At 49.2% G+C, this 17216-nt stretch overlaps 1 protein-coding gene across 1 annotated transcript in view; it reads left to right on the top strand.

The window, feature by feature from the left end:
* Nucleotides 1-13268, top strand: part of LOC139281382 (protein mono-ADP-ribosyltransferase PARP12-like) — a 42158-nt gene extending 28890 nt beyond the window's left edge. Inside the window, exons 6-10 of the mRNA XM_070901540.1 lie at nt 2831-2936; nt 6193-6280; nt 8716-8818; nt 9315-9429; nt 11582-13268. Coding sequence (XP_070757641.1) covers nt 2831-2936; nt 6193-6280; nt 8716-8818; nt 9315-9429; nt 11582-11649 — 480 coding nt within the window. The 3' untranslated portion in view covers nt 11650-13268. The remainder of the gene's footprint in view (nt 1-2830; nt 2937-6192; nt 6281-8715; nt 8819-9314; nt 9430-11581) is intronic.
* Nucleotides 13269-17216: the final 3948 nt, after the last annotated feature.

The following is a 17216-nucleotide window of genomic DNA, read 5'->3' as shown; positions in this document are numbered from 1 at the left end:
CACTCTCCTCACTGGCCTCCTACGCTGCACTCTGTGCAAACTCCAACATGTCTGTTAAGTATCGAATAACTCCACGAGGCTAAGCACAGTGAGCTAGTTCAGGCATCAACTTACTCCAGTTTATTTATTCTCAAAGTGAGGATGCAACATGGCTGCCAACATTATATACATGGCTTGCACGTGTCTGCCAGTGACCATTAGGACTCCGACAGTCGTGCCCTCCGGTGGCAGGTAAAACCCAGTTAACATACATAACAATGTCTAAAAGCACCATTGCCTGCATCCGATCCTGCACTGAGTCCTGCTCCTCTATACCTCTCTCCTCACACCCACTACTGTCCCGCACTCCCACACGCACGGAATTCAAAACCCTTCTCGTTGTTGAAAGCAAGACCTTGTATTTATGTAGCATCTTTCACATCCTTGGGACATCCCTGTTTTAATCACTGGTGTTATATAAGAAACCCAGCAGCCAATTTGCACACAGCAAGATTCCGCAAAACACCGAGAGATAAATGACCAGATAATCTGTTTTTTTTGTTGGTGGTGTTATGTTGAGTGCAGCATTTTGCTCAGGACACTAGGGAGAACACATCTGCTCTTCTTCAAAAAGTACTCTGGGATCTTCCACGGCCAGATGGGAGGGCAGGCGGGGCCTGGATTTCACCTCACCTTTAAGATGGCCCCTGAGACAGTGCAGCACTCCCTCGGTACTGCCCCTCAGACAGTGCAGCACTCCCTCGGTACTGCCCCTCAGACAGTGCAGCATTCCCTCGGTACTGCCCCTCAGACAGTGCAGCACTCCCTCGGTACTGCCACTCCGACAGTGCAGCACTCCCTCGGTACTGCCACTCCGACAGTGCAGCACTCCCTCAGTACTGCCCTCAGACAGTGCGGCGCTCCCTCAGTACTGCCCCTCCGACAGTGCGGCGCTCCCTCAGTACTGCCCCTCAGACAGTGCGGCGCTCCCTCAGTACTGCCCCTCCGACAGTGCGGCGCTCCCTCAGTACTGCCCCTCAGACAGTGCGGCGCTCCCTCAGTACTGCCCCTCAGACAGTGCGGCGCTCCCTCAGTACTGCCCCTCAGACAGTGCAGCACTCCCTCTGTAGTGCCCCTCCGCCAGTGTAGCACTCCCTCGGTACTGGGGGCCTCAGCCTAGATTTTGTGCTCAAGTCTCTGGAGTGGGACCTGAACCAACTACCAGAGGCGAGAGTGCTGCCCACTGAGTCACGGCTGACACCATGCGTAAAGTCCTCTGGAGCCGACCTCTGAAACCAGCGCCAGAGCTCATTGTCCTTTCTTCTGGCTCCAGCCTTCTTTGCATCACCCATTCCACCATTGGTGCCAGAGCGTCCAGCTGAATGTTCCAGGGTCCTGCACCGCCAGTGAGTCGGCTTCTAATTTTTGAATGGGCGGCACAGCCTGTTAACGGCACCACACGGCCCCACACAGAATCACGGGGAGCATTGCTTCAGATGTCTGGGCCCTGCACGCTCGGGTTCTGGATTTTCGGCTTGTTAGCGCCTCTCTTTTCATCGCGGAGGGGGGGGGGTGGGGTTGGCAATGGCGGCAGTGAGCCCTTCCGGGCGGGTGGACAGCTCCCAGCGCCCCGCCGGGACTTTTGGGCTGGTATCGACGGGGGTGCGGAGCGTTACCGCCCAGAGGAGACGAGCCGGTGTGCAACGCCGCCGGTCGCGACACCGGTTCGATTTGTGGCTCCCGCCCAATCTGTAGCACCCCGGAGTGCCCCCTGGTGGGGCCGTCTGTGAAGGGCGGGCAGCCTGAGCTGTAGCAGCTGCAGTGAGGTAAGCCATGCCCACCTCAGGTAGGTCTGATTGCTTTGTTTGTATTTTTTTTTTTTGCGATTTATGTTGTGGTGGTGTGGGCTGAGTATTGGGAATATTTTTGGTGTTTCTTTTCTCCCCAGGCCTCCCGGTCCAGCTCTTGAGCTCGGGATTTTCTCATGTTCAGCTGGCCTAGCGTTCCGCGAGAGGTGTGTACCACATTCAGGGCCCAGCTTCCCAATTTTGCTGACTGAGGCACAAACTGTTCCCGGGCGCAAACTTTACCGCCCCGCCGCCATTACCGCCCCTGTTATGTCTTTAATACTCTTGTGAATGACTCCACGAGGTCTAGTATTGTACTTGAGCTGTTGTGACCTCAGTCCCATTTATTGTAACTCCAGAGTGAGGAACAAGCATGGTGGGCAGCCTTTTATACTGGGCCCTGCACACCTATGCAGGTGGCCCTCAGGTCTCCCACGGCAGTGCCCTCTGGTGGCACACCTTATGTGACTATACAGTTAGTATACATGGTCTACATACATGACAGCCCCGAAATCAACGACAGCGAAAATACAGCCCTGAAACTTTCCCCCCATTTGTTGTTGCCTCTGTTTTCGCCCCTGAGGGGGTGGCAATGGCATTATCTCTCTCCAAATGTGGCTCAGCGATAGCACAGCCAGCCCATTTAAGAGGGAAATCAGGAAGGACTTCTTCACACAAAGGTTAATGAAAATCTGGAACTCTCTCCCCCAAAAGGCTGTGGATGCCGGGGGTCAGTTGGAGCTTTCAAGGCTGAGATCGATAGATTTTTGTTGGGAAAGAGTATCGGAGGATACGGAGCAAAGGCGGGTGAATGGAGTTTGGGTGCAGATCAGCCATGATCTGATTGGATGATGGAACAGGTTCAAGGGGCTGAATGGCCGCCTTCTACTCCTGATGTCCCCATGTTCTTGACGCTGGACTGGGCTGAACCTATGTTGTGGGGCATCAGAGCTGATACCCGTATATTTAATTACTGTAATTGATCTGTGTCTCTTTATTAATAGGGTAGCACAATCAGAAGTGCTGAGATTGAGCGTAAGTACCAACAAAAAACGCACCAATCCATGCAGATTACATTGAATCACAAATCGTACAAGATCTCCTTCCGTGGTAAGTTTGACTAGCGCAACTTGAAATTCAGCTTGGTGCATAGATAGAAATAGAAATTGGGGTTATGGTCGTGTAGTGCTAATATTACTGGAAATATATTGGCCGTTCCTTCATCGTCGCCAGGTCAAAATCCTGGAATTCCTTTCCCAACAGCACTGTGGGAGCACCTTCACCACAGCGGTTCAAGAAGGCGGCTCACCACCACCTTCTCAAGGGGCAATTAGGGATGGGCAATAAATGCTGGGACCTTGCCAGCGACGCCCACATCCCACGACCGAATAATAAAAAATAAATAAAGATTGCGGAAAGTTCAGGCATACTGACGTGACTGGTATTAAAAGGGAAGTGTAAGATTATACAGAGAAATAATTAAGTGCACTCCTACTGCAATTCATTGAGTTTGGTAACATGTTGTCTTACAATTAGAGAATCTTATAACACAGAAGGAGGCCATTCGGCTCACCAGGCCTGTGCTGGCTCTTTATTGAGGGAGTGCAGCGAAGGTTCACCAGACTGATTCCCGGGATGGCAGGACTGACATATGAAAAAAGACTGGATCGACTAGGCTCATATTCACTGAAATTTAGAAGAATGATAGGGGATCTCATAGAAACATATAAAATTCTGACGGGATTGGACAGGTTAGATGCAGGAAAAATGTTCCCGATGTTGGGGAAGTCCAGAGCCAGGGGTCACAGTCTAAGGATAAGGGGTAAACCATTTAGGACCGAGATGAGGAGACAATTCTGAACCTGTGGAATTCTCTACCACAGGAAGTTGTTGAGGCCAGTTTAGATATATTCAAAAGGGAGTTAGATGTGGCCCTTACGGCTAAAGGGATCAAGGGGTATGGAGAAAAAGCAGGAATGGGGTACTGAAGTTGCATGATCAGCCATGATCATAATGAATGGTGGTGCAGGCTCGAAGGGCCGAATGACCTACTCCTGCACCTATTTTCTATGTTTCTATACGAGCTGTCCAATTAGCCCCACTCCTCCGCTCTTTGCCCATAGCTGTAAAAAATTTTATTTTTCAATTATTTATCCAATAAAGTTATTATTGAATCTGCTTCCGCCGCCCTTTCAGGCCTGTCCTCATAAATGAACTCTCGAATGCCCGATATACATAAGAACATAAGAATTAGGAACAGGAGTAGGCCATCTAGCCCCTCGAGCCTGCTCCGCCATTCAACAAGATCATGGCTGATCTGGCCGTGGACTCAGCTCCACTTACCCGCCCGCTCCCCATAACCCTTAATTCCCTTATTGGTTAAAAATCTATCTATCTGTGATTTGAATACATTCAATGAGCTAGCCTCAACTGCTTCCCTGGGCAGAGAATTCCACAGATTCACAACCCTCTGGGAGAAGAAATTCCTTCTCAACTCGGTTTTAAATTGGCTCCCCTGTATTTTGAGGCTGTGCCTCCTAGTTCTAGTCTCCCCGACCAGTGGAAACAACCTCTCTGCCTCTATCTTGTCTATCCCTTTCATTATTTTAAATGTTTCTATAAGATCACCCCTCCTCCTTCTGAACTCCAATGAGTAAAGACCCAGTCTACTCAATCTATCATCATAAGGTAACCCCCTCATCTCCGGAATCAGCCTTGTGAATCGTCTCTGTACCCCCTCCAAAGCCAGTATATCCTTCCTTAAGTAAGGTGACCAAAACTGCACTCAGTACTCCAGGTGCGGCCTCACCAATACCCTATACAGTTGCAGCAGGACCTCCCTGCTTTTGTACTCCATCCCTCTCGCAATGAAGGCCAAAATTCCATTCGCCTTCCTGATTACCTGCTGCACCTGCAAACTAACATTTTGGGATTCATGCATAAGGACCCCCCAGGTCCCTCTGCATCTCAGCATGTCGTAATTTCCCCCCATTCAAATAATATTCCCTTTTACTGTTTTTTTTCCAAGGTGGATGACCTCACATTTTCCGACATTGTATTCCATCTTCCAAACCTTCGCCCATTCACTTAACCTATCTAAATCTCTTTGCAGCCTCTCTGTGTCCTCTACACAACCCGCTTTCCCACTAATCTTTGTGCCATCTGCAAATTTTGTTACACTACACTCTGTCCCCTCTTCCAGGTCATCTATGTATATTGTAAACAGTTGTGGTCCCAGCACCGATCCCTGTGGTACACCACTAACCACCGATTTCCAACCCAAAAAGGACCCATTTATTCCGACTCTCTGCTTTCTGTTAGCCAGCTAATTCTCAATCCATGCTAATACATTTCCTCTGACTCCGCGTACCTCTATCTTCTGCAGTAACCTTTTGTGTGGCACCTTATCGAATGCCTTTTGAAAACCTAAATACACCACATCCATCGGTACACCTCTATCCACCATGCTCGTTATATCCTCAAAGAATTCCAGTAAATTAGTTAAACATGATTTCCCCTTCATGAATCCATGTTGTGTCTGCTTGATTGCACTATTCCGATCTAGATGTCCCGCTATTTTTTCCTTAATGATAGCTTCAAGCATTTTCCCCACTACAGATGTTAAACTAACCGGCCTATAGTTACCTGCCTTTTGTTTGCCCCCTTTTTTAAACAGAGGCGTTACATTAGCTGCTTTCCAATCCGATGGTACCTCCCCAGAATCCAGAGAATTTTGGTAGATTATAACGAATGCATCTGCTATAACTTCTGCCATCTCTTTTAATACCCTGGGATGCAATTCATCAGGACCAGGGGACTTGTCTACCTTGAGTCCCATTAGCCTGTCCAGTACTACCCCCCTATTGATAGTGATTATCTCAAGGTCCTCCCTTCCCACATTCCTGTGACCAGCAATTTTTGGCATGGTTTCTGTCTTCCACTGTGAAGACCGAAGCAAAATAATTGTTTAAGGTCTCAGCCATTTCCACATTTCCCATTATTAAATCCCCCTTCTCATCTTCTATGGGACCAACATTTACTTTAGTCACTCTTTTCCGTTTTATATATCGGTAAAATATCTTTCCGGTGTATCTGCTCCACCGCCTCCAAGACCAGTTTATCCTTCCTGAGGTGCGATGCCCAGAGCTGAACGCAGTTGCTCCAGATGGGATCTAACCAGGGCTCAGTACAAATGAAGCATCTCCCCGCTCCCCCTCTGTATTCCAGCCCCCTCGAGATAAAGGCCAACATTCCACATGCTTGTTTGATTGCTGTTTGGACCTGTCCACTGGCTTTCAACTTATTCGCGTTAAATCAGCTTTCTCTTCCTGTTTCCTCAGAGACCTATCTCTTGTTTTTGTTCCAGATATGATGCAGATCAACGTGGTGACTGGGACAAAACGAAGACTCAAACGGAGACCCAAGTATCGAAGAACACGGAAGGGCATCGGCTGGTGAGCGCAGCCAAGTCAACACAGAAAATGGAAAAGACTTGCATTTATATAGCGCCTTTCACCAACTCAGGACATCCCAAAGTTCTTTGCAGCCAATGATGTACTCTTTAGAGTGTAGTCACTGTTGTAATGTAGGGAACGCAGCAGCCCATTTGCGCACAGCAAGCTCCCACAAACAGCAATGTGATAATGACCAGATAATCTGTTGTTAAGTTGTTAGTCTGTGGAATTCCCTGCCGCAGAGAGTTGTTGATGCCAGTTCACTGGATATATTCAGGAGGGAGTTAGATGTGGCCCTTACGGTTAAGGGGATCAAGGTTTATGGAGAGAAAGCAGGAAAGGGATACTGAAGGAATGATCAGCCATCACCTTATTGAATGGTGGTGCAGGCTCGAAGGGCCGAATGGCCAACTCCTGCACCTATTTTCAATGTTTCTATGTTTAGTGATGTCGATTGAGGGATAAATATTGACCAGAACACCGGGGATAACTCCCCTGGTCTTCTTCAAAACAGCCATGGGATATTTTACACCCACCTGAGAGCAGACGGGGTCTCGGTTTAACGACAACACCTCGTTTGAAGTGTAGCCACCGCTGAAACGTGGGAAACGCGACAGCCAATTGTGCGCACAGCAAGATCCCGCAAACAGCAATGTGATAATGACCAGATCATCTGTTTTAGTGATGTTGGTTGAGACGGCACCTCCAACAGTGTAGCACTCCCTCAGTCCTGCCCTGGGAGTGTCAGCCTTGGTTGTGGGCTCAGGGTCTTTGGAGTGGGATTTGAACCCACGACCTTCAGGCACAGAGGCAACAAGTGCTACCCACTGAGCCACTGGCTGAGAACGAGACAAAACTTGTCGGCTCCGCTGTGCAGCTCTTGTCACAAACTCTGCCGTTTAGCTCTTGATCTCATCCCTCCCTCCCCCAGAGCTACGCCCCCAGCATTAAGTAACCCCGGTATCCTGTCTGACCCCGAGATCAGCTTCAAACCCCGCTGCGACACCACTCACCTCACCTTCATCAAAATAAAAACCTTCACCCATATCCTTTGCTGGCGTTCCAAGCTCGCTTTCTCCAACACCCTCCTCGCTCGCCTCCCAAAGACCCATCCTGCATAAAATACTGATGGGGTTAGTCATATGTCGATGGGGTGAGATGAAGAGGGGTGGGAGGAGGCTGGTGTGGAGCATAAACACCGGCACGGACCCGATAGACCGAATGGCCTGTTTCTGTGCTGTAAATACTTCCTGACTCCAATTCTGCCAAAGGTCCACCAGACACTTTCTATCCCACACCCAGGCTTCCTGATCTATATTCCCTGTCATACAATCATAGCATCATAGAATGATACAGCACAGGAGGAGGCCATTCGGCCCATCGTGCCTGTGCCAGCTCTTTCAAAGAGCGATCCAATTAATCCCACTCCCCCTGCTCTTTCCCCATAGCCCTGTAAATGTTTCCTTTTCAAGTATCCAGTTCCTTTTTCAAGGTGTGTGTTTGAAACTTTCTGCTGTTGAAGATCGCAAGATTTGGTTGAATGTCATAGATTGGTTACAGCACAGAAGGAGGCCATTCGGCCCGTCGTGCCTGTGCTGGCTCTTTCAAAGAGCGATCCCATTACTCCCACTGCCCCTGCATTTTCCCTTTAGTGCTGAAAATGTTTTCCTTTCAAGTATTTATCCAATTCCCTTTTGAAAGTTACGATTGAATCTGCTCCCACCGCCCTTTCAGGTAGCGCGCTCCAGATCACAACAACTCGCTGCGTAAAAGAAATGTTCCCTCATCTCCCCTCTGCTCCTTTTGTCAATTACCTCCAATCTGTGCCCTCTGTTTACCAAATCTCCCGCCACTGGAAACAGTTTCTCCTTACTGACTCTATCAAAACCCATCAATATTTTGACCGTCACTATCACACCTTCCCTGCCCAAAGGAGAACAGCCTCAGGTTCTCCAGTCTCTCCACGTAACTGAAGTCTATCAGCCCCTGGTACCATTCCAGTAAACCTCCTCCGCACCCTCTCTAAGGCCTTGACATCCTTCCTGAAGTGCGGAGCCCAGAATTGGCCACAAGACTCCAGCTGGGGCCTAACCAGTATTTTATCAAGGTTCTTGCTCTTGGGCCCTCTGCTTCTGTGTATAAAACCCAGTTTGCCATTTGCCTCTTTAACATCCTTCTCGACTTGTGCTCAATGAGCTCCATCGGCTCCCCTCTCCTCCCGTCCCAATATGCTGAATTCAAACTCTTCCATCTTCATTGACCAACTCCCTCCAGGACTTCGCCCCTCCCGACATTTGCTGCCTTCTTCAGGCCTATGTGCCAATGCTGGGTCCTTCTTGGTTAGTTTAAGGTGTTTTTTTTGAAGTGCTAAAAGATCCTTTGGTTCAATCCAGCCAATGATTATAAAATCTGTATTTTACTCATGTGATGTTTAGCCTTCCAGAGTCGATGGGCCACCTGACACTCTCTGCGCAGAGTCAGAGGTCCAAATGGCAGTTCTCAGGAAGCCATGGTAACTGGAACGACTTCGATCAACAGGTAAGGAACTGTTTCATAGAACCATAGACTAGTACAGCACACAAGGAGGCCATTCGGCCCATCAAGTCTGCACCAGCTCTTTCGAAGAGCAATCCCGTCAGTCCCACTCCCCCCCGCTCCTTCCCTTTACCCCTGCAATGTTTTCCTTTTCAAGTATTTATCCAATTCTCTTTTGAAAGCTGCTATTGAATCTGTAGCCAGTGCAGCAATTAAATCCACCAATCATATGGGAGGGAGGCGGTACGGCAACTGAATCCGCCAATCATATGGGAGGGAGGCGGTACGGCAACTGAATCCACCAATCATGTGGGAGGTAGGCGGTACGGCAACTGAATCCACCAATCATATGGGAGGTAGGCGGTACGGCAACTGAATCCACCAATCATATGGGAGGTAGGCGATACGGCAACTGAGGCGGGGAGAGTTTGCGGCACACTGTTTGATCCAGCGGCCTTTGGGTATTCCAAGTTTACTGACGTTCTTCTATATCTCACAGTGTGGAACTGCATGCTCGGTAACCAGTGCGGACATCGAATCTCAATACAGGGAGAACCGATGTGGGTGCATGATGTTTTATGTTAATAACAGCAAGTACCGGCTGGACTTCTCGGGTAAGTGCTACTCTTGGTTGGACCAAATGTTGCTACTGAACGAGGGTCCTGTGTTGTAACTTCCCTGCCTTTCTGTGTTTGCCCATTGACCAACTAGGCTCACCAGAGGGCAGGTTGGCAGAGCCGAGGCTGGGTGCACCCACAAGTGAGCGTAACCAGCTAGAACCATGCACACCCCTCACCGCTTGTCCAGCCGGGATCAGCCTGCCCATCAAACCGTGGCTTGCAGGGTCGAACCTCCCTGTCCCATGGGGGTTCAGAGACTCTTAAAGATGGGAGCACTTCTCTGAGGGTGGCAGCGTTTCAGGTTACATCCGGCCAGGGTCCAGCAGTGAGCCAGGCTAGTTGGTCAATCATTGATAGTGCCCTGGAGTCCAGCAGGACCTGGGGGGCGAAATCCAGTGCCTTTGCACCTCTGGCCTGCGCCCCGGGGCGATAACGTCAACTCCTGCCATATTTGGCAGGAGTTTTGCGCTGGCGCTACGGCCTTGTGCCTGGAGATCATGATGTCACCATCGTGCGCATCGCCCCGGTAGCTCCCCGACCCGAAATTGACTTCCGCCCCCCCCACAGCATCGCCGGGTGAAAACAGCGACAGCTGCAGGAGGGGTGGATCGGGGGGGGGCGGCCGCTCCGAGGGCGATGCTGAAAGGCGAGGTGGCCGAGGTAAGTAAAAAAAAATGTACCTTCTCTCTCGCAGCTTTTTACGCGGGTTTCTGCCTGCGATCGGTGGGCCCGGCGCTCTGCTTGAGTGCCGGGCTGATCAGGCGGGATCGCGGCTGCCATCGTTGAGAAGGTGAGTTTGTTTTCCTTTGCCGTGCCTGCAGCGATGGCCCTCCACTTTAAGGGAGGGTCGGAGCCTTTCGACGTGGCAGTGCTGCACGGCCCAGTGTACAGCACTACTCCACTTACCGCCCCGCCCGCTGCCTCTTGCACTCTACTTCCCTCTTGGAGCGCAAACAGCAATTCTTTTTTAAAGTTTGAAATGATTAGCGTGGCGCTAATTATTCAAACTTTTAAAAATTAATGCCCCAAATGGGGCGATACCCAATTTCACTCCCTAGAATCTTACAGCATCGACGGAGGCCATTCATCCCGTTATACCTGTGATGGCCCTTTGAAAGAACTGTCCCAATTACTCCCAAACCCTAGTTCTTTCCCCATAACCCTGCAATTAGTCCTCTTCAAATTCTTCTCCAATTTAGCACAATGCCTAATTGGCACCCGATTCCCATTCCCTCACCGAGGGTTGACATTGTGCCAAACGCCCGTTGCTAAGACTCCAAAGAGACTCTGCCTACCTTCCCCACCCCCCTACCCTCCCACCGCCCCAGGAGGAGAGAGAGGTAAAGGGACGTTGATCTCATAACTACACCATTCTGCCATCCTGCGTGAATTCCCATCACTCCTCTGGTTTGATCAAACATCCTTCTAATCATTTCAAATGCGCAAGTGAGAATTGTAACCCTATAACTGTAGTGTCTCATATAGTTAGTTCTTTTGTCAGTTTCAAAAACTTAAAACTCAGAGGGGTAGATCTGCGCGCTCGTGTAAAATGGGTGATAGCGAATCAGCAACCTTCCTCGATTTTATTTTCCGTTGAAGTCAATGTCAAATAAAAATTGGGAGGGATGAGAGGTGCTGTCGAAGAGGCCTTGGCGAGTTGTTGCAGTGCATCTTGTACATGGTACACACTGCAGCCAGGGGGCGCCGGTGGTGGAGGGAGTGAATGTTGAAGGTGGTGGATGAGGTGCCAATCAAGCGGCTGCTTTGTCCTGGATGGTGTCGAGCTTCTTGAGTGTTGTTGGAGCTGCGCTCATCCAGGCAAGTGGAGAGTATTCCATCACACTCCTGACTTGTGCCTTGTAGATGGTGGAAAGGCTTTGGGGAGTCAGGAGGTGAGACTCTCGCCACAGAAAGATAGCCACAGTATTTATGTGGCTGGTCCAGTTGAGTTTGTGGTCAATGGTGACCCCCAGGATGTTGATATTGAGGGGAATCGGCGATGGTAATGCCGGTGAATGTCAAGGGGAGGTGGATAGACTCTCTCTTGTTGGAGATGGTCATTGCCTGGCACTTGTTTGGCGCAAATGTTAGCTCCAGTTCGAATTTTAAGATTAAACGACTTAACGTTTTCATTTTAATTTCTCAGCCATGACACAGACGAATCTGTCTACCCGTGTGACACGCAGTGTCCGACGGGTTCTCCTCTCACAGTAAGCTGCCATGTAGAGAGGAACTGCCTCTGTCTGATGACCCACACCACTGCTATTCAACCTGGGGAGGAACAGACGGAAACGGGTTTACGACAATATTCGGAAAGGTTCCGGCTCATCAGCTGATTCCCGGAGCGTCGACACTGTGATCCGACTAAGCGACACTCGCCGTGTCTTTTATTAATCTGCTGATTGCTTTACAAATCTTTAAACTGCCAAACTTACACACTGCTCTCCTTCAACCGTAATAAGCAACATTTTGAATAGAAACTGGAAAAATCTAGCTAAGAAATTTTAGGATGAGACGTTAAACCGAGGCCCCGTATGCTCTTTCAGGTGGATATAAAAAATCCCACGGTACTATTTTGAAGTAGAGCAGGGGAGTTATCCCCAGTGTCCTGGGCCAATACTTATCTCTCAATCAATATCACTAAAAACAGATGATCTGATCATTATCACATGGCTGTTTGTGGGAGCTTGCTGTGCGCTAATTGGCTGTCGCGTTTCCCACATTACAACAGTGACTACATTCCAAAAAGTCCTTCATTGGCTGTAAAGCGCTTTTGGATGTCCTGAGGCTGTGAAAGGTGCTATATAAATACAAGTTATCTTTTATCCTTAAAACCCAACCCTTTCACCAAGCATTTGGTCACTTGTCCTGATGTCTCTTTCTTGGGCCGGTTTCTGTCTGATTCCGCCTCTGTGAAGCGTCTTGCGATGTTTTACTGTGTTAAAGCTACTGTATAAATGCAAATTTTTGTTGTAGATGTTTATGCCAGACTTGTGTGAAGAAAAAGAGAGTCGCTCGCGCACAGTCGGCATACACGCTCGCACACACATTTATCGACGGGCAGAAAGCGGGGGGGCAGTAATTCAGCCGCCCGGTATATGGGCTGCCGTCTCGTGCGCTGCTAGCGGTGCCAACCCTCCAGGTAGTGCCGGAGTCCCCGTGAGTTAAATACAGGCCAGGACGGCAGGTTTCCTTCCCTAAAGGGCATCAGTGAAACAATCAACACAGTCCGAGCGCTTCATGAGCACCTTTACACCAGTTCATCCACTTCCAGATGTTTCAAACTAAATTTAGTTTCTCAAATTGCCAGGGGGGAGATTGAAATGGGATTATTGACCCAGGACTCTGGGATACTCGTCCAGTTATATAACCTCGACACTATTGTATCCCTACTGCCAGGGGGGAGATTGAAATGGGATTATTGGACCAGGACTCTGGGATACTCGTCCAGTTATATAATCTCGACACTATTGTATCCCTACTGCCAGGGGGGAGATTGAAATGGGATTATTGGACCAGGACTCGTCCAGTTATATAACCTCGACACTATTGTATCCCTACTATATTACCCCACGAAGGCTGTGGAGTAAATGTCGAGTTGGTGTATAGTTCATCAAAAGCATTAGCACCAAGGGCTAGAGATGGGTGACAGTGTGGGTGATGTAATCTTGGAGTTTCACATTAACATTAATTCTCACCGTATTAGTACCTCAACCAATCAGCTGTATCTGAAACTGTCGACAATGGGAATCTTTTGTCTTTTGCTTGCATTAACTTCATTTCTGGGTGTTTTGTATCTGTGAATGAACTTAAAATAAAGTTTAATGGTGCTGGTCATGTCTCCCTGTCTCTGTGATACACAGAATCATAGAACCTTACAGCACAGAAGGAGGCCATTCGGCCCATCACGTCTGTGTCGGCTCTGTGAAAGATCTGTCTAATTAGTCCCACTCCCCAGCTCTTTCCCCGTAACCCTGCAAATCAGTCCTCTTCAAGTACATGTCCAATGGCCTTTTGAATCTGCTTCCAACGCCCTTTCAGATGGTGCATTCCCGATCGCAACAACCCTCTGTGAAAAACATATCTCCTTATTTCTCCTCTAGTTCTTTTGCCAATGATTTTAAATCTCTAACCCACTAGCTGGAGGAATTTGGGACATTTGCAAAATACCATCAAACTGCAGCTAAAAACATTTCTCCCCGCCAATATAAATCACACAAGTCCCGGCAAGTTCCATCTTAAACATTCACTCCCTCCACCACCGGCGCCCCCTGGCTGCAGTGTGTACCATCTACATGATGCACTGCAGCAACTCACCAAGGCTTCTTCGGCAGCATCTCCCAAAACCGCGACCTCTACCACCTAGAAGGACAAGGGCAGCAGGCGCATGGGAACACCACCCCCTCCACGTTCCCCTCCAAGTCACACACCATCCTGACTTGGAAATATATCGGCCGTTCCTTCATCGTCGCTGGGTCACAATCCTGGAACTCCCTCCCTAACAGCACTGTGGGAGCACCTTCACCACACGGACTGCAGCGGTTCAAGAAGGCGGCTCACCACCACCTTCTCAAGGGGCAATTAGGGATGGGCAATAAATGCCGCCCTTGCCAGCAATGCCCATATCCCAGGAACAAGAAAAAAAATCTGCTAAGTTCACTTCACTGACCATGTCTATTGTGTTATGTATTACAGCCATAGATTAACAGCACAATTGGAGTAGCCTACCCTCAGTCCCTGTCCTTGCTCTATCCCAGTATTGATCTATATTCCAGCTTCTCAAATATTCATCCAATTCCTTTTTAAATGGTGACATATAGAATCTTACAGCACAGAGTGAGGCCATTCGGCCCATCCTGCCTGTGCCGGCTCTGTGAAAGAGCGATCCAATTAATCCCACTCCCCCTGCTCATTCCCATAGCCCTGCAAATCTTTCTTTTTTAAGTATTTATCCAATATATCTAAACATGTCAGACGTGGCTCAGTTGGTAGTACTCTTGTCTCTCACGCTGAAGTCCATGGGATCATTGTCCCTCTCCAGAGACTTGGGCATGTAATCCAGGCGGACACTCCCCAAGGTGCCATGTTTCAGATATGATTTTAAACAGAGGCCACATCTGCCCTCTCAGGCGGATGTAAAATGATCCCATGGCACAAATTTGAAGAGCGGGTATCCTGGCTAACTTTACTCACCCAACTTAACTAAAAAACAGATTACCTGGTCACTTTGTGGGAGCTTGCTGTGCGCAAATTGGCTACCGGGTTTCCTGCATTACAACAGTGACTACACTCCAAAAGTACTTCATTGGCTGTAAAGCACTTTTGGGTCATCCTGAGGTCATAAAAGACACTGTAGAAAAATGCAAGTCTTTCTTATATATAAATATTTGGGTTGATTTTAATCCAAAGCAGCTTTCAGTTGTGTGGGGTGGGGGAGGTGGGGGGGGCGATGAGTGGGTGGTGAATGTGAAACCTACTCAATGGCCTAGTTTTCAAGGCCCAGGGTGTTTTAACTCCCAAGCCTCACTTCAATGTAGCCAATCCATTTCTCGCCCGTTCTTTGATTATTAATCCAGTAACATAACCCCTACACTACCGTAACTGAGCCCAGAGTCTCCAAATGCAAACACTTTGTAGTTGGTAAACTACAAAGAGAGTGACTTGCCTCAAACTCTGTTCCCTACCCACCAACTCCATCCCTCTCCCTGGCAACTGTCTGAAGCTGAACTAGATTGTTCGCAACCTTGGTGTCATATCTGACCGAGATGAACTTCCAACCACATATCTGCAGTATAACTAAGACCGTCTATTTCCACCTCCGTAACATCGCCTGTCTCCGCCCCTGCCTCAGCTCATCTGCTGCTGAAACCCTCAACCATGCCTTTGTTACCTCTAGACTTGACTATTCCAACGCACTCCTGGCAGGCCTCCCACATTCTACCCTACGTAAACTTGAGATCATCCAAAACTCCCGCTCACCCATCACCCCCTGTGCTCGCTGACCTACATTGGCACCCGGTTAAGCAATGCCTCGATTTCAAAATTCTCATCCTTGTTTTCAAATCCCAACCATGGTCTCGCCTCTCCCTGTCTAGGCAATATCCTCCAGCCCCATAACCCTCCGTGATGTCTGCTCTCCTCCAATTCTGGCCTCTTGAGCATCCCCGATTTTGATCGTTCCACCATTGGCGGCCGTGCCTTTAGCTGCCTGAGCCTTAAGCTCTGGAATTCCCTCCCGGAACATCTCCGCCTCTCTCTCCTCCTCTTTAAAAACCTCCCTCTCATCTGCCCCAACATCTCCTTATGTGACTCGGTGTCAAAAACGTATATAAATACACGTTGTTGGCCTATTTCCCCCCTGGATGAGAAGGTCCATGAAAATAAATAACATGTGACCCGTCATCCTTGTGATCAGAGGGCCAACGACGAGCCGGATATGAAGAGCTGAGGAATACATGAAGCAGGGTCCTTCTGAGCACGGCTGCCCTTTCAATGAGGTCCACCTCTTTCCAACTCACCGCAAGGTTTAAATGGACTTCCAGCGCCAGTCTCAAAAGAGGTTCCACGGATTGATTGGTGCGATCCAGCCAGCAGTTTGGGAAACTTAACGCGACGCCAGGAAACTGAGAATATAAAAGTGAAACTGTTCAGCGGGGAAGATCCGCCCGTCAACTGCTTCTGCTTGCCAGCTTCCTCAGGTCCCTTTGGAGCGCCATGGAGCAAGGCTGCAGGCCAGGAGGTAAGGGGACCTCTGGACATGTTGGGGGACTTGGGGTTGGGGTGGAGAAGCTGCCGTTCAAATTCAGAGCTGGGTGTGATGTGTTGTAATATTGACACAGCACTTTGCAAAAACCCAAACAGGCGATAGCAATTCACCGGGACAGGCCAGTCGGCACAAGAAGCCATGGGCTGCAGACTCGGGCCATGTCCATTTCGGTAGATTTACCAGTGATGCTTTTTTTTTTAGTTTATTTCAAATCTGTTCCCTCCCCTCGTTTTACTGAAAGTTAAGGGAGTAGGGTCAACTCGCAGACCTTGCTGCTCTGAAAACGCCCCTAGAATATACCATGGGCAGTCTCGTGTTCTGGAGCAATTTTTTTAAATTAATTTGGAGACCCAGCTTGGTGAAGATCAGGCTGGTGGGAGAGCAGCAAGGTTGATGAACAGAGGAGAGATGTGGGGAATTAGCGGCCGTGCTTTCAGCTGCCTGGACCCCAAGCTCTGGAACTCCCTTTCCGCCTCGTTCTCCAATGTAAGTTGCTTCTTTAAAACCTACCTCTTTCACCCAAGTCTTTGGTCACCTGTCCTGATATCTGCCCACGCGGCTAGGTGACAGATTTTGTTCGATCATCATAGGCGGTCCCTCAGAATCGAGGAAGACTTGCTTCCACTCTAAAAGTGAGTTCTCAGACGGCTGAACAGTCCAAGACGAGAATCACAGTCTCTGTCACAGGTGGGACAGATAGTCGTTGAGGGAAAGAGAGGGTGGGACTGGTTTGCCGCACATTCCTTCCGCTGCCTGTGCTTGCTTTCTGCATGCTCTCGCCGATGAGACTCGAGGTGCTCAGCGCCCTCCCGGATGCTCTTCCTCCACTTAGGGCAGTCTTTGGCCAGGGACTCTCAGGTGTCAGTGGAGATGTTGCACTTTATCAGGGAGGCTTTGAGGGTGTCTTTGTAACGTTTCCTCTGTCCACCTTTGGCTGGTTTGCCATGAAGGAGTTCCGAGTAGAGCGCTTGCTTTGGGAGTCTCGTGTCTGCCATGTGGACAATGTGGCCCTGCC

Source organism: Pristiophorus japonicus, chromosome 15, assembly GCF_044704955.1.
Source record: "Pristiophorus japonicus isolate sPriJap1 chromosome 15, sPriJap1.hap1, whole genome shotgun sequence".
Lineage (NCBI taxonomy): Eukaryota > Metazoa > Chordata > Chondrichthyes > Pristiophoridae > Pristiophorus > Pristiophorus japonicus.
Note: the sequence above shows the minus strand (reverse complement) of the source record. Positions and strands in the feature narration are given on the sequence as shown.